The 22,199-nt window shown below is 48.9% G+C and overlaps 1 protein-coding gene across 6 annotated transcripts in view; it reads left to right on the top strand.

The window, feature by feature from the left end:
• Pde10a (phosphodiesterase 10A) overlaps positions 1–22,199 on the top strand; it is a 440,519-nt gene that overhangs the window by 360,023 nt on the left and 58,297 nt on the right. For all 6 annotated transcript variants that reach the window (XM_075950945.1, XM_075950962.1, XM_075950955.1 and 3 more), the window contains 3 exons: positions 3,975–4,003; positions 14,436–14,556; positions 15,754–15,803. In XM_075950945.1, the coding sequence (XP_075807060.1) occupies positions 3,975–4,003; positions 14,436–14,556; positions 15,754–15,803 (200 nt within the window). The remainder of the gene's footprint in view (positions 1–3,974; positions 4,004–14,435; positions 14,557–15,753; positions 15,804–22,199) is intronic.

Below are 22,199 nucleotides of genomic sequence, written 5' to 3'. Positions count from 1 at the left end.
CCGTGCCCACCCCATCCCCTCCTCCCGTGCCCACCCCATCCCCCCTCCCGTGCCCACCCCATCTCCTCCTCCCGTGCCCACCCCATCCCCTCCTCCCGTGTCCACCCCATCCCCTCCTCCCGTGCCCACCCTATCGCCTTCTCCATGTGCCCACCCCATCCCCCCTCCCGTGCCCACCCCATCTCCTCCTCCCGTGCCCACCCCATCCCCTCCTCCCGTGCCCACCCCATCCCCTCCTCCCGTGCCCACTCCATCCCCTCCTCCCGTGCCCACCCATCCTCTCCTCTCTGTGCCCACCCCATCCCCTCCTCCCGTGCCCACCCCATCCCCTTTTCCATGTGTCCACCCCATCCCCTCCTCCCGTGCCCACCCCATCCCCTTTTCCATGTGTCCACCCCATCCCCTCCTCCCTGTGCCCACCCCATCCCCTCCTCCATGCGCCCACCCCTTCACTTGGGAGGAATCCCTCACTCTGCTTCCTGCTCTCTTACTTAACAGTGGCACACTCCAGCAACAACCTGCCTTCTCTAGTGCACCAGTAATTCTCTGTGTCCCTTGCCACACTCCCCGCGAGCATGTGAGAAGGAGCCTCTCCCTCCAGGGCCCACCCCTCCCTCTATCCTGTCCCTCAGACTGCCCTTGAGAGGCTTCTGTCACTTCCCCCCTTGTCCTTGGCTTCAGTTCACATTATTTCCGAAGACAAGAAGACACTTCTGACCCATGCTCCCGCACCCCTGCTTTTACTGCTTTCTCATGGTTGCTGGGGACCCATGTTTACACGACAAGCACATGGCCCACTTTCTACAGTTCTTTATGCATCCTAAGCACCAACTCCGTCTGCTGGGTTGTTGGGGTTGTTTGTCCCGTTCTGCAGGCCACCTCTGCGCTCTGCCAGTTCTTCTGTTTGCCGGGCAGAGTTTGAGCTTCATGTAACCCTGCTTGTCACTTGTGGGATTGTTCTCAGTACTCCTGGAACCGTCCAGTACATCCGGAGTGAGCACGTGACCATAGCCACAGACAAAACACGGTCTGCCAGAACATTCGGGTTTCTGTAACCCATTGTTCCAAGTGCGGGTCCATTATTGTAGCCCCATCTCACATCAAGGAAACATCAGAAGTAATCACAAACACAAATACCCACACATTTTATAAGGACATAAAATATTTAAAGGGAGTGTTTACTGTGAAAGGGGCACCACTCAGTACTAGGAAACCTGAGGGAATTCTTTTTTTCAATGCCTCGTTCTTGCTAATGCTTTTAAAGATCATTAAGATGGAGTTTGGATGGAGAGATGGTTTCTCCTTTCTGAGAAAACACATTCGCCTTTAGCAAGCGCGGGCAGCATGGTTTCACTGCCACTAACTGTCCCCTTTTCCATGTATGTCAGTGGCCTGCGTGGCTCCTGAGGACAGGGCTGAGGGCCGGGGCACAGGTTCCTCTGCATCTCCATGCAGACCAGGTGTGTATTTGAGGCAGAGGCTCTCTTCTGCCTAAAGACCTGGGTCCTCTACTGGGACCTTTCCAGGGATAATTTGATGCTCACGAATAATTTGAAGTCTGTTATCCTTGTTTCCACTGTCCCTTGCCCAACCATTCAAAGGGAGCTTGGCCTTTGGACGGAAACAGCCATCAGCAGGCCAGTTGTGAGTGCTTCTGGAAGCCACTGGGACAGCATCCCACACTGAGGTTCTAGCCTGGAATTCCTCTGACCTACCAGCAATAGTAACAACATGGGCTGGAGGGGGCAGGTTTCTTCTTTGTTATTTATGTATTTTTGGAAGAATTGTTTTCAGTAACAATTCTCATTGTTAGGACGGTGTCTCTCTGTATGTTATTTGGCTCGCAAGTCTAGCACGTTCTTAGGAGCACAGCTGGGCTAGCAGAGCAGGATTGGTTGCCTGAGCACCAGTCCCGAGGTGCTCCTAACTCCTACATGCTGGACTCTATGGGACAGGAAAGTTCAGCAAACAGTATGGGAAGAGGGAGTGTGGATTCCTTGGTAACCCACAGCACAACATGCCCTGCGAGTGGTAGACTTGACGTTCATTTAGCGCAAGTTGTAAGTGCTAAGTCAGATGGAGAGCACAGGGAGAAGGAGGGAGAGAAGGAGGAGGGGGAGGAGGAGGAGGGGGAGGGGAGGAGGGGGAGGAGAGAAGGAGGGAGAGGAGGAGGAGAGGGAGAGGAGGAAGAGAGGGAGAGGAGGAAGAGGGAGAGGAGGAGGAGGGGGAGGAGGAGGAGGGAGAGGAGGAGGAGGGAATATTTCAAATTCATTCCAAGGTGAAAATCCATAAACCAATTACAGGCAAAAGTTGTTTTTACTTTTCTCCAAATACTTGAAATTGTCCATGGAGCCGAAGACAGTCGTTTCTGCAGACATGGGCAGGCAGAATGTCTTTTGCACACGCTAGTGTGAGAAGTGGTCTGCGAGGTCTTGAGCCCGGTTCATGCTCGAAGGGGAGCGATAAAGCCAGGTCAATGAGCAAAGCAGGAAAACATCTGTTAGCAGATGTTGGGCTCTAAACCGTTCTGTAGTGATGGAAGGAGCCACAGTCTGGGGCCACTCAGCGCTGTTGTGATGCCAGACCTTGTCACACACTTGACTCCACACTGGATGCTCGTGAAGATGATTGTGTTTGATAATTAATTCAATTAAACTTGAGACATGCTTCCACTGAACACATAGGCTGGCCTCGAACTTACACTCCTTCTGCACCAGCCTCCCTGGGCGCACACTGCCACACCAGGCTCATTGAATTGCTTAGATCCCGTTCTTTTGAGCGCACCAATCTAAGCCTTTATAGCCTCAGATCCGCTAATGAACTGATAATGATGTAATAGTTCCATTTGCAGAGAGGCTCAGGAGCAGATAAAGTGGGAGGTGAAGGGTTAGTGAAAAATCCCGCAATGCTTCTTCAATAATGAAGGTCGGCCAGGCAGTGGTGGCACACGCCATTAGTCTCAGCATCTGGGAGGCAGAGGCAGGTGGATCTCTGAATTCCACGACAACCTGGACTGTTATACAGAGAAATTCTGTCTTGGAAAAGAAAGGGGGGGTTTAAAAAGACCTGGAACATTCTTCATTTTTGGAGAAGCCTCATGCAGTACCTGAGCCCTTCTTCGGCCATGGCCCACACACAGTGAGCACACGCCGGCAGAGTGTTGAAATCTAGCTGTTTATTCTGCAAACCACAGTGTGCTGTGGGACCGGACTTGGTACTGTAGTGGAAATGGCTCACAGGACGCACTAAGAACCAGGGATGGGCCGATGGGGACACTGAAAAGGAGGCTCACGCCTGTCTGAACTTGGAAGCTGGCGCAGGGCTGGTTTTGACTCTGCTATGCTCACACAGGGCTCAGTCAGTTTCTGGTGCAGCTGCACTGTACTTGCAGACAGACTTAGACAGCTGAAGATGACGCAGGACACAAAGTGAAGACCCTTGCAAAGGTGTCGCTTATTTCAGAGAAAGGATAGACTAGTGAAGCGTTGTTGCATGCTGGGTCTGGAGAGGTGGCCAGAGCTTCGGCAGCTCACAAGCCACTCCAGACCCTGTGGCTTGGCTGGGGTGCTGGCGTGGCAGGGCCTTACTGTTTCAGGGAAGTGACCAGACTCTTGCATGCCGTCTGGGATCTCTCCTCGGAGCTCACGAACTAAGGGGTCTGTGGCACATTTCTGGGGCTTGCAACTTATGCCTCCTGCAGCTTCTTAGCTCATCAGCTTCTCTGTAGAGTTGACTGTGCCCGTGTGACCATGTTTCCATTTTAGAATCTTGAAACGTAATCTGCACCAACAGTTGCGGTGATATTTAATCTCCCATAAATTTATTCTCCCAATTCATTATGTTCAACCTTTACAAGACTCTCAGACTTCCTACGAGGAAGCCATGCTGAAGTGTGTCAGGAGTGAACGCGTGTGCTGTGTCTCGGTGCACCTTCCAAATGCTAACTCTTTCTTTCCTTGCTTCTCCATCCCCAGATGAATCGGCTCCTAAGGAAGTCAGCAGGGTGAGTAACTGGATGCAGTTTCTACAACACTGCCCCAGGACTGCAAATATGAAGTCCCCTCCTCTAAACGCCGTGTTCTCTTAGCGTCGGGGTGAGAAGAGCAGAGAAGAAACTGCAGCTTTCTAGGGTATCCCCAGGTCAGACAGGGCAGAGGAAGGCTCCACACAGAAGCTCCGGGCCGAACTCCCAGGTAGGCATGCAGCCCAGGTTGTGCCAAGGCTGGGCCATTAGAGCCTAGAGCCTGCAGGGAGAGGCCAGGTTTGCAGTCTCCAGAGTAACCAGTGAAGCAGCATTCACGTGGAGAACGAGGATGTCACCTAAGCCCCGCCTGTGGAGCCCACCCTCAAGCCATTTCCTTTGCAGGACATCACAGGTATCTCCCTCTTGTACCTTACCTGGGAAGATCCCTGGAGCTCAACTCAGTCACCTTGCTGATGGGGGAACCAAGGCCATTGACTGTGGTGAAAAGTATTGCTCAGCACCCCGAGACATTCAGTGCTCTTGCCATCTTGAGTCAATGGTTAGGGGTCCAGCCAACACAGTGAGCTGGGCAGGTGGGCTGGGATAGCTCAGACAGTGAAGCGCCTCTGTTGCAGGACTGAGGTCTTTGGTTTGGATCCCCAGCGCCCATCTTAAAAGGCAGAGGTGTCAGGCAGTGCACATCTGTAAGCCTAGTGGCAGGGGTGTTTGAAGGACCCAGGATTGCCCATATACTTATAACCAGCCACTTCCCTGTCTTTTCTGTTGCATGATTGGCACTTAGAAGTCCTGAGACAGACAATGGTGGCGCACGCCTTTACTCCCAGCATTCAGGAGGCAGAGGCAGGTGGATCTCTGTGTATTCAAGGCCATCTTGGTCTACAGAGTGAGTTACAGGACAGCCAAGGCTACACAAAAGAAACCCTGTCTCGAAAAAAACAGATACAAACAAAAAGACAAAAAAAGAAAGAAAGAAAAGAAAACAAAAAGAAAAGAAAGAAGCTCTGACTAGAATAGGGAGAGACAGCATCAATATGAAAAGTGATCTCAGGGGGCTGGAGAGATGGCTCAGAGGTTAAGAGCATTGCCTGCTCTTCCAAAGGTCCTGAGTTCAATTCCCAGCAACCACATGGTGGCTCACAACCATCTATAATGAGATCTGGTGCCCTCTTCTGGCATGCAGGCAGGCATGGAAGGAATGTTGTATACATAATAAATAAATAAATATTAAAAAAAAGAAAAGTGACCTCAGCCCTCAGTTTCTGGAATGTGCCATTCTGTTGGACACGTCTGGGGCTCCTGGCGACCAACTACTGCAGCTGTGTGCCCTCATGCCCTCAGGAGTGGAGTCCATTGGGAAGTTTTTCTTTTATAATACTGTTCCCCATGTAGCCCCCAAATATTTATAAAAGACTGCTGCTTGCTCTTGGAATGCATGGTGTTCGTTAGGGTCTTGGTATAAATGCTTTGTTTTTTACTAATCCAGCCTGATGTGGGGAGCATCAAGCTCAGCCTGATGTGGGAAGCGTAGCACTTAGTTGGAACCTCTCTGTTTTGGGGTGTTCTCCCTGGTGTTTCCTGGCACATCAGCCCCTCACATTTGTTGTCTCCTCTCTGTGATGATCCCCAGCACTCTCTGGCTTCCCCCTCCCGGGCCACTGTGTGCCCTGCTAACTGGAGTTCTCTAGTGGGCGGCCACGGTCCTGGTTCTGCTCCTACTTTGCTCACATCGGACCATCACAATTAAAACTGTGTCTGTGTTTTTGCCCATGAGATTAGCCCATCTAAAATCATTCACTGGATTTGAGTTCTCCTGAGAAAACAAGACAGATACTTCCCTAACATCCACTTCCTGTGGGTCCTTCCTCACGCCCAAGTTGGCCTTTGGGCCATGTGTGCTGAGACGCTGTTCACACTGTGGTATGTGGACAGGCCTTCAAAAACCTTTCAAATGTAGTTGTGGATTTCGGCCGTTGTAGTTTCGTTTCCTTTTTAACCGACGTTACTTGGGAATGGCTGTCTAGTGTCCCCACACCTCTGAGCTGTTCATGTCTGTGTCCCACAGACTCCCGACAGATGAGAGGCCGAGTGACATCACCCTCAAAGTTAAGTGGTCGGGGCCTTGAGGAGACAGGGCTGAGAATGGTCCCCTGACAGTCACACTGCCAGGTTTTTCCTGGGCGGGTGGGACAGACTGCTTTTCCGGGGTCAAGATCCCACCCTCTGACCTTCGCTCAACCTGGTGACGGTGGTGGTTCTGTTTCTTCCACTTAGCATCTTGGTTACCAAGGGACCAACCATGCTCGCTGTCAGCCCCAGTACGGGGCACACCAGGCTCCCTGCATGATAAGTGGGATCCATGTCCTCATTCTCTCGATGTTGTTACTTATTTTATGAGCCATCCTTTTGGAAGAGGCATTTCAAGTAAGTCTTAAGTGGTGATTTTCAGCTTGGCTGTGTTGGTCTTGAAACTTTGGCAGAGTTGCCTTTAGAGTTACAGGTGCAGCAGCCAGAGTCACTCACGCTCCCCACGGATTCAGCTTTCTCCTCGACTCGAGCTTTGTGAGGTTTAGTTAAGAAAAGGAAGGCCACCTGATGACAGCTTTAAACTAATGGCTTTTCGTGGGTGTCCAGCTTTATCCCCCCTCTCCTCTGTATAAATGAAATACCCACAACATCACCTGGGCTTTCTCAATGACCTGTCTCTGATACCCGTGATCACACAGTTGTGTGTTATGGTTGTGCCGTGTGCCTGTCCTCAGGTCTGTTCTAGCTAGTGATATGCTCTGCAGAGAGGGGAGAGGCTACAGCTGCTGCTGTTCTTCCCAGAGGGATCGGAACACAGCAGGTGTATCAACGGCGAGGAGTTCCCCTGCACAGGAGGGGTTGGTAGCAGGGAGGGAAAACCCAGAAGATGACCAGTCCAGGTACAGCTAGTGCACCCAGGTGACCTCTGATGTGAGACAAAGGCTGCAACAGGTTGAAATTAACTGGGTCAAGAATGGAATTAAGATTGGGCTGTGCAGAGACGAATTCTTGTGTGGAGTTTATAGTATTCAAATGCTTAGGTTGTGAGATGGAGACACAGCCGTGGAATTGGGACCGCCCTCAGCCTAACAGGCAGCTGAGCACTGTTCCTGCCTTCACAGAGCTTTCCCTGCATCCCTGAACAGAAAGCAACACTGCTGTGTTTTACACAGAAACAAGCGTCCTGCGGGGCTGAGCTTCTTTTCTGTGGGGAATAATTTTTGACTTCACACGAATGATTCTCACCTTGGCATTTATGGCCTTCACATTTCCTTCTTACTCTGTAGTATTTCTTCTTTAAACTTTAACCTTTCTAGGTGGGGAATGTAGACCTGAGGTGATGGAGTAGAAGGGCAAGAAGCACACCCTGGTCCTAGTGGAGGCTGCTCTTTCGAGTGTCCCGTCTCCCAGAACGGGAGACTGGCCTCTGTAGAAGCCCCCACCCCAGTGGTCTCCTGATGGGTTGCCCAAGGGAGTCCGCAGAAACCTTGACACCTTCCGATACTCTAACTGGAGCCAGTATACGGCTGTGAGCCACTGTGCAGGTGGAGGAAGTTGAACCTTGGTCCTCTAGAAGAGCAGCAAGCGCTCTCTGCAGCCCCTTAGGAGAAGTGCTCTAATGGCTTGGCTGGAAACCTAGTTATAACTGACCGTAGAAGCGGAGGAAGCAGGAAGGCAAAGCTGTCAAGACTCAGAGCTTCTCTGTGAATGAGTAGAAGATGGGGTCTTGTGTCTAGGTGGGTGCAAACTGAAGTGGACTTCCTCGGTGTCCCCAAGGAGAGGTGCCAGCCCCCTTTCAGGGTAAACTTCTATTAGTATTGAATTTCATAAAGTTCCAAATGTAAGTTAATGTGGTGGACTTTACAGCCGTGCTCGCCAGTTCCAAAGCATTAAAGCACAGCTCGTTTTTCAAGAGTGACAGTGGCCACACAGGAGCTGGACTCGGGAGGCAAGGGGAGGACCTGGAGTAACTATGTCTCCCTCCTCCAGCCATCGACTCCAGCTGGCACGACATACCCAAGGGCAGAAGTGAGGATATGCATGCAGTCCCAGCACACGAGAGACAGGAGCAGCAGGCTCGGGAGTTCAGGGCCAGTCTCTGCCGCATAGTGAGTCTGATGCCACGTGGACTGCCTTGGAAGCTATCTCAAAGTAGCCAAAAACTAACCCCCAAAACAAAAACAAACAAATCTCCCAAACAACAGAAAAGAACAAAGTGAAGACATGCAGAGAATGAGAAAGCATATCCTTCGAAATCTAAGTAAAGAAGTAACAATCACCTGTAAAACCTACAGCCTGAAGTGTGCGTTCATGTAAATACACATTAGGTGTACTATGTGTGCGTCTGTGTGTGCACGCACCTGTGTGTACATGAGTGTGCTTATGTGAATGTGTATGCATATTCATGGGTCTGTATCTGCATTTTCCGATGTGTAGTTTGCCTGTGAGTGTCTGTGTGTGTGTGTGTGTGTGTGTGTGTTGGGGGGGCATTAGCTGTGAAGTAGCGTCACGTGATTCGAGACAGTATTTATGGGCAAGTGTGTGGAAGGCTAGCAGAGACCCTGTCACTTTGATAATTAACAGATCCATCTAACTTGGAAAGTATATCAGTAACCCCTCCCCCATCACGCGACAAGATACCTGGGATAGATATCTCCCTGAAGGAAGGGCCTGATTTGGCTCACAGCGTGGGGGATGGTGGCAGTCCCTCCTGTCGGGAGAGCCATGGCTGCAGCATGGAGCAGGTGTAACATACAGTTGAGATCAGGGAGCAGAGAAAAGAAGGCAGATGCTCTGGAGGCCCGGACCCCACCCTGTGGGGTGTTTCTGTCTCCATGCAAGGTAGGCTGTAGTTGGATGGTTCTGTTTTACTTTTGACTCTTTGCTCTTTGGGGACCAGCCACCCAGGTCTTAAATAAACACACAGAGGCTTCTTCTTACTTATGAATGCCTGGCCTTAGCTTGGCTTGTTTCTAGGCAGAGTTTCTAACTTAAATTAGCCCATCTACCTGTTGCCTCTGTTTTTTTGCCATTTTCTATTTCTGTGTAGTTTTCTTTACTTCTTATACCATGCCTGGCTGTGTGGCTGGGTGGCTGGCCCCTCTCCTATTCCTTTCGCTCCTTGATCTTCTTCCCAGATTTCTCCTCCTGTTATTCTCTCTGCCTGCCAGCCCCACTTATCCTTTCTACTGCCTTGCTATTGGCTGTTCAGCTCTTTATTAGACCAATCGTGTGTTGTTCAGCTCTTAATTAGACCAATCGTGTGTTTTAAACAGGCAAAGTAACACAGTTTCACAGAATTAAACAAATGCAGCATAAAAGAATGTAACACATCTTTACATCATTAAACAAGTAAGTATTCCACAGCATAACTGAATGTAACACATCTTAAATTAATATTCCATAACAGTTAGGTTGTTCTACCTCAACCAACCCAACCTAGAAGCTCCCTCTAAGACGTGACATCCGGAAGCTTGTATCCTAAGTGCTTTCTGGATCCCGCCGAGTTGACGGCATTAGCCAGTACAGCATACAAGGGCATTTAAGAAGTTCTGTGCCCCAGACAGGTAAAGGGAAATAAGAACACTCTTAATTCTGGAAATCAAACAGCCCAACTAGTGTCTCTAACCTAGACAGTCATTACACCCTAGGGAGGATGAGCCCTTGGGACCCCTGCCAGAGAAGCTCTACCCCCTTCCCCATTATCAGATACATCACGTGCCGTAGCTTTAGGCACTCGAACTGTGCACTTGAGAACACTTCTCCTTCCAAGCAGTGGGTTGTTTGTCTCAGCCTTTGCTGCTGGTTCTCGCAGGAGCTGTGAGAGCCCCCAGGGAGCTCGGCCCTGAGTGCAGCAGTGTCCTGAGTGGATGTGATGGGAGCCATTTCCCAGGGCAGCTCAGTCTGTCCTACCTGGGTGCAGCTCTCGCTGTTTGTTATTCAATCTGCTTGCTCTCACTTTGGGCAGATCCCACAGTATCAGCAGTAGATTGAACACACAGACCGTTTGTCTATAAAGAGTCCTTTCTGACTGTGTGATGAAAGTGTTATACAAAAGGCACATATGTTCTCTGGTGGTCAGTGGGGGCCGCTTAGTCTGAAGCTCAGAACTAAACCATGCTCTAACAACTAAACATGGGAACTGAACAATATTCCTGTTTCACAAGACTTCAAACTGTGACCTGTTTTACCCTTTCCGTCTCAGCAGCCTCAAACCCACACTGGGGTGTATGTATTTAAAGATATTACAACAGAATTGTGTGCAGCTGGTCCTGGTCCCCTGAACCCCAGGTGTTGTGCACATTGAGGATCAGCACACGTCTGTGTTGTGAAGAAAGGAACAGAGAAAGGACCTGGAAATGGCAAACCTCAATGGATCAGCCGCTCTTCCCTTGTAAAGTCTCATTAAGGCGTTTGCTTTCTTTCTGTCAAGGAGATGGGCTATTTGCTCATGTTTTCTTATTCATTCCCGTCCCCCACAACAACAGCTCAGACTCCTCGAGAGCCGGAGCTTTGGCTGCGGTGCACTTGCACGCTGCTGAGAACCTTTAATTACCAGGGACCCACACCCAGAAGCCATTCTGCTGGGCCCGGCACTTCCGCTCCATCTCCTGTGTGTTCTCATGACGTCCCCTCCCCGACGATTTCCTAGCATCCTCTTAAGTGTCATCATCCTTTGCTGTTGTGGTCGGTGGTTCTCGACTCTGCAACGCTCTTCTTTCCCTAAATTATGATTCGAACAGCCCTTTTCACCCCCTGATCTCTTTGCCCCACATTCAATTAGTTCATTTCATTTAACAAACCTCTGAATTCAATATTGTTCATTAGTATAATTTTTTTATTATTTCCATTTCTTTGCATTGAGTTGATGGTATGTTTTCAGAAGCCAAGCCTGCTTGTCTGTAGACTCCTGCCTGATTCCATGGCTCCCCGTGAATCCCTTGGGTGATGCCCGGTGTTGTACAAGACGCCATGCTCACTCTGGAGCCGGTGTCCTGCGTGCTGTTCCTTTGCTCCTCCTTGTGTCTTCTATGGCTTTCTTCAGATCCCAGACTGTGCCTGCCTCCTCCACAGAGGACGTAGCATTCTCGAGAGTGGTTTTCCAGGACTGGTAGGGCAGCTGCCTCCCCCCTTCCCACAACTCTAACATAAACCCTCCCTTGACGCTTGTCAATTGCTTGCTGCTCTTACTCGTTTTTCAGAGGTGTCGAAGGTGGGTCCCTGGGTCTTGCAGCTGTTAGGCAAGTTCTTATGTTACCTTTTCCAGTCTACTCCGGAGAGTTGAAGATAGATGGCTGCTGGAAGCCAGCCCCTCACTCCAGGCCGCCAGCGTGCCTCTGCCTCCGCCTCTAAGGCTCCTGGACTCCGTTGATTGTTCACTGCCAATGCTCAGTTGTAGAGTCGTTAGGATTCTCCAGTTTATGGTATCTGTGTGAACAAAAATAAAAAGTCTTTATTTATAGCTTTGCTTACTTAAAAATGCCTCAGCTGAGCTGGAGACATACTCGGCTCACAAAATGCTTACTATGCAGGCTGAGGATGTGCCTTCAGAGCTCAGGATCCACACCAGACAAGTGCCAGATGCCCCGAGACACCACAGCGAGCACTTAGTGACAGTTGAGGACACAGTGAGATTTCGCAGGAGATACCATGGTCGGTCAGACAGGACTTGGCACACTTTGGTTTTTGTTCTCTGGCATTGTCCTCATTGTGAAGCGCTGTGTTGAGTGGTTACACTGATAAAGATAATATCCACTCGAGATCAGTGTGGACGGAAACCACAGGCTAGGGTGTCCACTCTCATCCCAAGGCGTGATCCCAAGGTGTGGGTAACTGCACAGCACCTGACTTCCTATCTCTGGATCACAAGCTCTCTTAAAGGACAGCTGGCACTTGACACTCACTATGAACTTTACAAAGTGTTGAAAGTTTTTAAAATGGCTATAGTACATCCTCTGTCATGCAGACAAGAAACATGGAACCTAGAAATGACATTCCATGATAAATACTCCAACCCCGTCCCAGTATTCTTTTTGGTGTGTATATATGTGTGTGTGTTTGCACATGTGTGTGCATGTGAATGCATGTATGTGTGCATGTGCACTGTGTGTGTGGGGGGGGGGTTGTGACAACTGACTCTTGTCCAGAGGTGATGGGCAGCTTCTGGCACAACCCTCAGTGGGGCAAAGACTGCTATCAAAGGGCATGGCTGGGCCTTGAGGAAGGACTTGCTGGGAAGCCATTTGTACCAGGGCTCAACTATTCATTTGTCTGTGTGCCGAACCTCCCCCTACCCTCAAAGAACATAGAGATGTGTATTCATGGAAGAGAAACATCCTAAGGACAGGGATTTAGCTCAGGTTAGCTCTGGCAAACATGAGGCTCAGAGCTCAGTTCCCAGAATACATAAACATTCACACTAATAAAAGCCCCACAAAATAAATAAACCCCAGATGTCTAGTGGCACATTTGCGACAGTGGAATATTCTATGGGGTTCTTCAGAGCAGTTCCCAGAGGCTCCCTCGCAGGCTGCGACCTGCTCAGTGCTCTTCTGGAGTCGTCGGGATTTGAACTGCTTGTGACGCCTGTGTGGGTTCTCTCATCACACTGGTGACCGTGTGAAGGGGGGACCTGGAAGAGTCTCAAGCTAGAAGATAGCAGGGGAATAATAGCAATCTGGTCCTGAGGCAGAATCCAGCAACAGCTCACCACAGATACGGGCTGGTGGCCGGTGGTCAGGGCAAAGGTGATGTCCAGTGGTCCTCCAGTTTGGGTAATGTTTTCATGCACAGATAGCGAGGTAGGAAGCTGCAGACTTGTGGGGAAGGAGAGAGGTGACATGCTTTATGTATTGTTAGTTGTATACCAATGTTCTTTTTCCCCTGAGCCTGGCCTCCCATTCTTGACTTAAAAGGTTTAAGCCTGTGGACTGGCTTCCCCCGAAGATTCATTGACTAGTCTGCTGTGGCAGTCAGGTCGTATTTCTGCTCGCTCTCTCACTCAGAATGTTATGGTTAGAGACAGGAGAACATGGTGGAGGGCCGCCCCGTTGATCGGCAGGGACCCCTGATCGTTGGCCAGGACTTCAGTTCTCTGCAGATGGGACCATTCCAGCTACCGCTTTGATTTTGTCCACCAATGCCACGCTCTTCATCAACGGACACTGAAGGCAGCCATGTGGCCTCCCGCCACCTCGAGGATTAAGTTGTGTGTGACGTCAGGGGACGTAGCCAGATGAGCAGTCTTCATGCTTGGTCCCAGCTCACTTCAAGCTTAGGCTCCCCACATAGCCACGTCCTTAGTGACAGCCATCAGCCGTGGCTTGGGTGGCAACCAGGCTTCTGTAGTCACTCACCGTGGCTCAGGTGCACCTTGCTGTCTCTGAAGGGAATCAGGGGAGTGCTGGGGTTCACTAAGTGCTGGGGTTCACTAAGCACCCGTGGCCCAAGTGGTCCAGCTGGAGGCTCACTGGGTCCTCTTTGCTCTGCACTTGGAGCAAATGGGGCTGAACTCCTTGCCAGCCCTCTTCCATTGGAGTGTGAACAGCCGAGGGTCCGTTCCGTAGGCGTGCAAGGTGGTGTGGAGTCCCTGGCTCACTCCACACACAGGTTTTACACATGAATCTTGTGTCACAAGTAGCAGATCTTGGGAATGAAAGATGTCTGAGTGGCCCAGAAACAGAAAGGTGTCAAAGTTGAGACCGGAGTGCGCAGGGGTGGGGACAGGGAAGAGAGCGTCCCTGGTGGACAGTAGCCGTGTTTGCTGGAGGCGCTGATCTATTTCCCCAGTTCAGTGGGAAGCCTGGGAGGGTTTTCAGCGAGAAGTAAACAGATTTTGTCTTATTTTTCGTTTGCAATGCTTGCTATTTGGAAAATAGGGTTCCTAAGGCAAGCATGGGGCAGGGAGAGCGGGAGGGGCTTCGGCTTCTATTCCGTTGAGAGGGGCAGTGTGGCCTGTCTGGGGCAGGATCAGATAAGCCCCTTGTTCACCCTTCTTGCTGGTATGACAACATGTCCTAGCAGTGACCACAGCTTCAGGTCACACTCACCCCTGCTTTGCAGGGAGCTGAGCCCATGGAGTCATATTTCACCTAGCACGATCCCGAGGATGTCCCTAGCAAGCTGTCACATTTTCCTCAGGCGACCTTTGAACTCTTTGACGCGTGGAGCTGTCATTGTGTGTAAAAGTTGTAATGTATAACATTTGGCGTTCTTTATATGAATAAGCGGGCACAGATACAGTTTAGAGATAAGTTTCAGCGAGCAGTCAGAGCAGGCTTAGTTTGCAGTCTCCCTGTTAACGTCCGGCCGTGCTCTGTAAGTGATCCATGGCCAGAGCCCGAAGCCACTGAAGCAGTACGTTCCCGACGCCAGGGGTTTCACTGCACTTTAACCATGCCTCACCTCTGTTCTCTTTGTGTTCAAGTACCAGGACACGAACATGCAGGGAGTGGTGTACGAGCTGAACAGCTACATCGAGCAGCGCCTGGACACAGGCGGGGACAACCAGCTCCTCCTGTACGAGCTGAGCAGCATCATCAGGATAGGTAAGTCACGCTGTGCTTGCTCTAGGCTGGGTCACTTGGCAGAGAGTGACAGGAGGCCCCTGTCACCGCTCTCTGTGCCGGGCTCAGTTTGTAGCGGAAGAACATGAATGTGAAGCTACCAGGATGAATGAACCCGCAAATCCCTGAATTACCTGAGGGTTCCCCCCTGGAGCCGACACCTGCTTTCCTTTGTATCGGATTAAATTGCATCATTAGAAAGGAAGATGCCAGGCTTTTAACATAATGTTTTAATTTATTCCTTGATAATTTCATACAGTGTATTTTGAGCATATTTATTCCCCTCTTCCAACACCTCCCAGATCCTCCCAACACTACCCACCCAGCTTAGCGTTGTCTCCTAAAACAAGCTGTTCATTTTGAAGAGAAGCAAACAGGATTGGAACTCCGTCGGATAACCAGAGATGGCTTGTCCTGTAGACAGGATGCTGAATCCTTCAGGACATGGTGTTTTCACTTGTCCACTATGATACGGAGTGTTTCAAGTTTTTCATCTGAGAATAAAAATGCCCATGTGGACATATCCACTGGACATGTGGACACCAGTGTCTGTTATGACTTCACTTCATGCAAGCACTCTGTGGGCTCCCACGCATGCTATCTGGTTCACTGTCATCGTCACCTCTGTGACCCCACTGTTCTGTTGATCAAGAGGCTTCGGATACACCAGACTAGATACCCACCCAAACATGCACAGACCCAAGTGAGTTATAGGGAGTTTAAATTTGGGTGATACCCCACCTGCCAGGACGTAGAGTGTTTGTTATGATAATGGCCTTTAGATAATAAGAAAAATGTAAGTTAAAATCTGCTCACTTCAGTGCTATGTGTATATTTGCCTAATGGTTTTCGTGAGCACTTAATTATTTGGCATTCTTGTGGGTGTTTGTTTTTAACTTAAAAATGAAATACAGTGCCCATCTGTCTTTGTGAAGATTGAAGGCCCCACAGATGTTTTTACAGGGGTACAGCCACGAACCTATCTGCAGCCAGTGGCGAAAACTGGAACCTCCTGAGTATGCTGTGGGTCAAAGCCACACATTACACTGTTCTGTTTATGGGCATCGGTCGCGTTAACCAGTCCACGCAAAAGCTGGTACACGAGTCTCACTGTAGAATCCGTGATGTCATATTCTTCCATTGAGACTGGTTTCTCCCTTCTTTTTATTGCTTTGGCAGCTACAAAAGCCGACGGATTTGCACTGTACTTCCTTGGAGAGTGCAATAATGTAAGTATCTATATTTAGATCTCGGTGCTCTAGATAAGAAATCCTCACGAGTGCTCTAAGAATCTGCTGTCCTGCAAACAGCGGGCATGTCGTCATGACCCCCTCCAGGCTCACTTGTGCTTGGCTTGCACGTACAGCTACCGCCTGTCCGGAACGGCCCAGCAGCAGACAGGCCTAACATGCAATTGATTTGTATATTCTTGCTTGGGTTTATAATATCCTGTACCATGTGTGATATTTCTAGAATGCGTGTTTCCTATGAAAGTTACTTCAGTCCTATGGGCAGCAATGCCACAGAGGAAGGGCTGTGTCCCTTCTGCCCTTCCTCTACCTCAGAGTAAATAAGAAAAAACAGTTCACGTCCTATGAGTTTTCTAAGGGTTTGAAAGGTGAGTCTGTCCAAAGCACTGAGGTGGGGCAGCTAAGCCTAGGTCTGAGCCTCTCTGACTCCGTGGCTGTTCCTGGATTTCTGTTGGAGTACATGTGGCAGCCCATGGTCACGTGCAGCACACATGCATGCTGATGTATTTTTCCAATTTCAGTATTGGGGCCTCGTTTGTTACGTCATCACAGCAATCTTAATGCTTTTATTATAACAGTTCATTCAGAAGCTCATGAGGTAAATGTACGGTTTTTATGAGTTAGGCTGCGCCAGTGTGACTTATGGTGGGGGGTTGCAGTCTGATTCCCGTGTTCTTGGGTAACTAACTATGTAGTGTTGATGTTATAGAGCATGTTAGCAGGAAGGGATCTGCGATGTGTCGGTTGCCATTCCTGTCCAGTGTAGCAATGTAGTGAGAGCTGTTGCATGCAGCCTTGGTTGGTTGGCTCCCCTCATAACAGGTCCTCTGTCTGTCTGTAGCCCTTACTGGCCATCTGATGTGACAGTTCATTAATATTTTACTAATGTCTTTCTCCCTGACATCAAAGTTCCTGTGGGCTGAGGACCTTTGTGAGCCGTAGCCCCTCCCCTGCGTCTGTCGAAGGAATGGTCAGACAAGAGTGTTCAGGAAAGTGCATTGTGCAGACTTTAGTCAACTTTGAATGCTTGAGACTGTAGTGTTTACGATGGCTTAGCCATGAAAATAAATAGCTATGTTTTCCCTGCTCATTTAAAATTGTTTTTAAAAATTGTGGAGATGGTCTTTTAATTTAAGATTAAAATCTTATTTTAACCTGCATGTAAACATTTAGAAGGATCATGTCAGTGAGGTGTGCCGTGTGGACCCTAGCTGGCTAGCTGTGTCCGGCCGCCAAAGCCACACTTAGAACGTCACACTCACAAGTGACCCAAATGGGGACTCAGTGGGTCTTCTCTGTGCTAAAACTTGGATCCTGAATATGATGCCAGCTGTTCACCTGAACAAATGGGACAGGCATTGATCCGAGCTGCCACTGATGCAGAGAGGACAGGAGAGCTACGTGTAAGTTCCCCTGAGGCTCCATGTGGCTGACGCGCAAGTCACGGATGCTGACTTAACTGGAGTTAGATTCTCAAGCTCCTCTGGTCAGTCACGTGGCTGTTGTTGACTTTTATGATAGCCTTCTCAAAGATGACTTGGAAAAGATATCTAGAGTGTGCAGCCCGCTCCGTGTTACTCTGAATGCCTTCACCCTCAGTCTCTCCCACCTTGCTAAGTGCTGGTCTCGGACCCTCTCAGCCTCCGGTCGGATGGGCTCACACACACATCCTCTCCTCTAGCATCACAGCGACTTGCACTGGGAGGCTCGCGCATTTAGGCTTCAATTGGTACCCAAGAAAAAGGCGACCACGAGGTTTTATTACCTCCCAGAAAACGACTTTCTCAGTCCTCCATAAGACTCTCCCCTGTTTTGCTTAGCATCTCTTGGCGCATCAGGATGTGTGGCTAGAGCGTAGCCTCCTCTCACGTGAAACTCAGATTTCACCGGAGCTTGCTTTAATTTTGAATCTTGTATTTATTTTCTTTCCCCATCTTGTAGTCTATAATTTTGTGATCATTTGTTTACCTGATATTTTCGTAGAATAAATGTTTTATTTAGACAGAAACTTTACCAGCCTGACAGGAAAATTCAGGGACCATAAGAACTATGATTACTCCGTGCCTTCCAGGTAGGGATTGTCTCCTTCACCTGTGTCTCCTGTCATAGAAAACGACCTTCTTTCCTTTTTATTGCCATCTCTTCTTGATCTCTCCAGCACTGACACCCTTGCTCACCTGTTTCATGTGCCTCCCTTCCCTTCCTATCCAGAACAAGATACTTCGGTATCTATTCTTCCAGCTGGTTTGGACCCGGCATGGAAGCTATTTTCCTGTGCTCTCCACTGAGAGTCGGGCCCCTTAACTGCGCCGTCCGGGTGAGCTATCCATCACAGTGAGGTGGACAGAGTCTCACACACCCTGCCGCAACACCGTAATCTCAGAGGAGACCCCCCCCTCTTTCAGGACTAATTTCAAGACCATTTTATCTTATTGCCTCATGTTGTTTTCCTGTCCTGTTGGCCTATGATGGCAGAGCTGTGGCCCACCCTTGCATGTTTGGCGGGGGCTTCTGGTGGACGCCCCAGGAGAGCTGCTCTGCTTACAGTTTTCTTGGGAGGCTCACACATTTAGGCTTTAGTTGGTATCTAAGAAAAAGACGACAGTGGGATTTTATTACCTCGTAGTGTTCCTTATTTACTTCATGTTGGGTTTCTGGGGCACTTTTGAAACTATTCTCAGCCCAGTGAGGCATCTATGAGATAGGCTGGAGAGATGGCTTTCTGGCTAAGAACCGTTCCTGTTCTCCTAGAAAACTTGAGTTCCCTTCCCAGCACCTACACTGGGTGGTTTGCAACTACCTGTTATTCTAGCTGCACGAGATTTGATGCCTTTTCTGGCCTCTGCAGGCATGCATGCACATACACAAACACTCATGTAGATAATATACATTAGTAAGAAAACATTAAGAATACACTTTTTTTTCTAGCTTCTCTAAATGATTAAAACTTCTTTTCAAGAGTGTAACTCTTCAATCTGATCTCGCTTAGAAGCTGCTTTCCACGGGGAAGTTCTGCGCAGTGGCGGCAGTGGCTGCTGCTGCTGCAGCTGCTGCTGCTGAGCTCATGCGTTCTTTTTGTTCACGAGGCATGGAGCATTGCACATGAGGATTTTTTTTAATTGTAAAAATAAAGTTAATTTTCTGTTTGAGAATTTCATACATGCATACAATCTATTTTGGTTGACTCCACCCCCTTTGCCTTCCCCTCCAGTTTCTCCTCTGCCCTTCTCTGCACCATTCCTTCCCACCTTGGTGGGCTCTTTACCTAAACCCACTGGTCTGTAGGTTTGTACGTGTGCCAATCAGCTGGAGCATGGGCAGACACTCCATCTGCCGCCATCCTTCAGCTATCAGTGGGATCCTCAGCTTGGTGGGGGGGGGGATTCAGGAGCCCCTCCCCCATGCATGCTTTGATTTTTGTTGGCTTGGTCTCATGCAGGTCTTATGCACACAGCAATAGTTGCTGTGGGTTTGTGTGCACAAGATACACATCCAACAAACACTGTCTGCCTGTAGATATCTGCTCCCTCCAACTCTTACAAACTTTCTGCTCCTGCTTCCACAGTGATCCCTAAGTCTTAGGGTGGGGTTAAGGGGTATGATACAGCTGTTTCATTTAGTGCTGAGAGTTCCCAGTCTCTTACTCTCAGCATATCAACAAACTGTAGGCCTCTGTATTAATTGATCTCTATTTTACAAAGAACCTTATTTGATGAGGGTTAATATATACACTAATATCATGGTTTAAAGATAAGCACTAGGGGGACCGTATTGCTGTGTCCATTCAGCGAAGTAATCCTATCAGGTTCCCCTAGGGCCTGGCCAGTCTTCATTTTTACGGCCAAGCAACAGTACCAGACATGACTGTGGAATGTGTGTTAAATCCCATCAGAAAATGGTTGGGTACCCCCATTCATGCTGCTATTGCACCGGTGAGCAGACACTGCCAGGACTACTGTTAGTGTATTTCCAGGGTTTACACTTAGGTAAGAGAGTTGATTGTTTTTCTCCCCTGCTGGAATGCATGGCATTTTCTAGCACTATGAAAGGTAGCCAGTAGGGATGAGGCTTCGAGGTTAAGACCAGCAAGATTTCTGCATGTGCTGACTCGAGCATGTGGTGTTTTCAGCACTCGGGTCTTATGATCCAGTTCTGGAGGATAACCAACGCATTAGCAGTAGCCTGTAATGTTTGAGGGTCCAGTGCCCCACTGGCCAGCAATTCCAGAGGATCTCAGTTGTTCCTGGCACTGACTTTTTTATTTGAATCAATGCATCTGAGCTTCCACATTAACAGGCTAAGGACAGAAACCACATGAGCATATTATTAGACGGAAAAGAGGCCTTGCCTTTGACAAAACCCGGCACCCTTTCAGGATGAAAGTCTTGGAGAAGCTAGGGATAAAAATAATCGGGAAAACCCTAACTAGCAAATGCAAGATTTCATGATAAAAACTTTAAGACCTAAGAAAGAAATTGAAGAAGACATCAGCAGGTGGAAAGATCTCCCATGCTTATGGGTCAGCAGGATTAATATAGTGAAAATAGCTGTCCTAGCAAAAGGGACCTGCAGCTTCAGTGCAACCCCCATCAATATCCCAACACAGTTCTTCACCGACCTCGAAAGCACAGTTTTCAGATCTCTATGGAAACACAAAAGACCCAAGTTAGCCTAAGCAGTCCTGAATTCTAGGACTGCTGGGCTTGTTTCCAGCCCAGATGTCACGTTTTACTACAGACCTGCAATAATGGGAACAACTCTTTATTGGCATAAAGCAGAGTTGTGGATTAATAGAATGGAATCAGGGACTCATACGCGGACCCGTATACTCCAGCAGCTACCCGATCTTTGTCAAAGAGACAACCTGTGTGCACTGGAGAAAAGACACATCTTCAACAAATGGTACTGGCCCAACTGGACGGCTACACGTAGAACAAACAGATCCTTCTCTTTCACCCGACGCACAGCTGAACTCTAAATGGAGCATCAGCCTTCCCTTCTTCCTTTTCCCCCACAAGGGCTTGCTTGGTGGAGCAGGCTAGTCTAGCGCTCACAGCGTCTCGTCTTCCGACTTAGCCCGTGCTTGTCCTGCCTCAGCTTCCCGTGTGCTGGAATTAGAGGTGGATCTCACCACTCAGGACAGTCTTTCTAAAACAAAATAAACTTCAAAACAAAAATTACCCATTTCAATCACAGAATTATAAAAAAATCAACTGGAACAGACTTCCACGGAGACCTTAGCTGATCAGCAGACACCAAGGGTTAGATAAGGTGGGACAAGGCACACACCCCTGTGTCTGGGAAGCTTTACTTTCCGTCTTTATAGACCGGCCAGTCGAGACGGCTTCTTTCTAAAATCGGCACCAATGAGAAGTATAATTTGTGAGTGGAATTCAGTTCTGCTAACCAAATTTGACGTCCAGGTACTTCTTGCCAGAGGAGGCAAACAAAGCAGAGAAAGTGAAGCGGAAGATAGAAGCCAACAAAAACTAAGACCAAACGTACCACGTGGTTGGAATCCTATGTATTGCCTAACCACCGTAAAGCTACCTAGGCCGTCATGTCATGCCAGCTCTTAAGACGAGGAACAACCCGAACTTGCTGAGTCAAGTCGTGTGAAAGCCAAAACAGAACCGGTGTCTTCTCAGGAAAAGAGCAGAGACCCGGCACCACAGCCCAGGAGCGCTTCACTGGAGATGGTCAGCCAGGGAGAGAGGTTCTTATTCCGAAGGAGGCGTCTGCAGCTATGCTGGAACTGTAACAAACGTTTATACACTGGATACTTAGTGCGTTGCAGTTTGTAAGGGGAGCGGTCGGAGGTGAGGGACATCACGCCAAGCTCTTGCTAAGTACCAGAGAACTGGACTACTGTGTCGGGCTTGTGAAGATCTCCTCTTCAGAGAAAACACACTTAAAAGCCCTGAGTCAGGTGCCTAAGCTGTGACTTTTTCAGGAAGAGCCCCCCCAAGCCCTTCTACCCAATGCAGTCTCTGGTAAGAAGATAGATTGTTGCCTTGAAACTACTTAAGCTATTATTATTATTATTATTATTATCATCATTATTAAATTTTACTCCAAAGCAATGAAGGATACAATTCATAGAATGTTGCTTCTGGGGTACAAATTGGGGTGGAAATGGAAAAGCAGGGAGACACAGTGTTGATGTTAGGACATAAAGCCACAGCCTGAAACCGGAGCCTTTCTTATATTTAGCACCTAGTAGTTTACTCTCATTGTGACGTTTTTCATTCAACTGTGGAGTAAATTCTAACCAACATTAAAAAGCGCCTTTGCCTTCCCTGTTAGACGTTTCCTGGGACCTTGGTTCCTGCTTCCACTCAGCCGCCTCCATCTATATTTGCTTCCTAGCACTGC

This window comes from Microtus pennsylvanicus, chromosome 1, assembly GCF_037038515.1.
Source record: "Microtus pennsylvanicus isolate mMicPen1 chromosome 1, mMicPen1.hap1, whole genome shotgun sequence".
NCBI classification, from domain to species: Eukaryota; Metazoa; Chordata; class Mammalia; order Rodentia; family Cricetidae; genus Microtus; species Microtus pennsylvanicus.
Note: the sequence above shows the minus strand (reverse complement) of the source record. Positions and strands in the feature narration are given on the sequence as shown.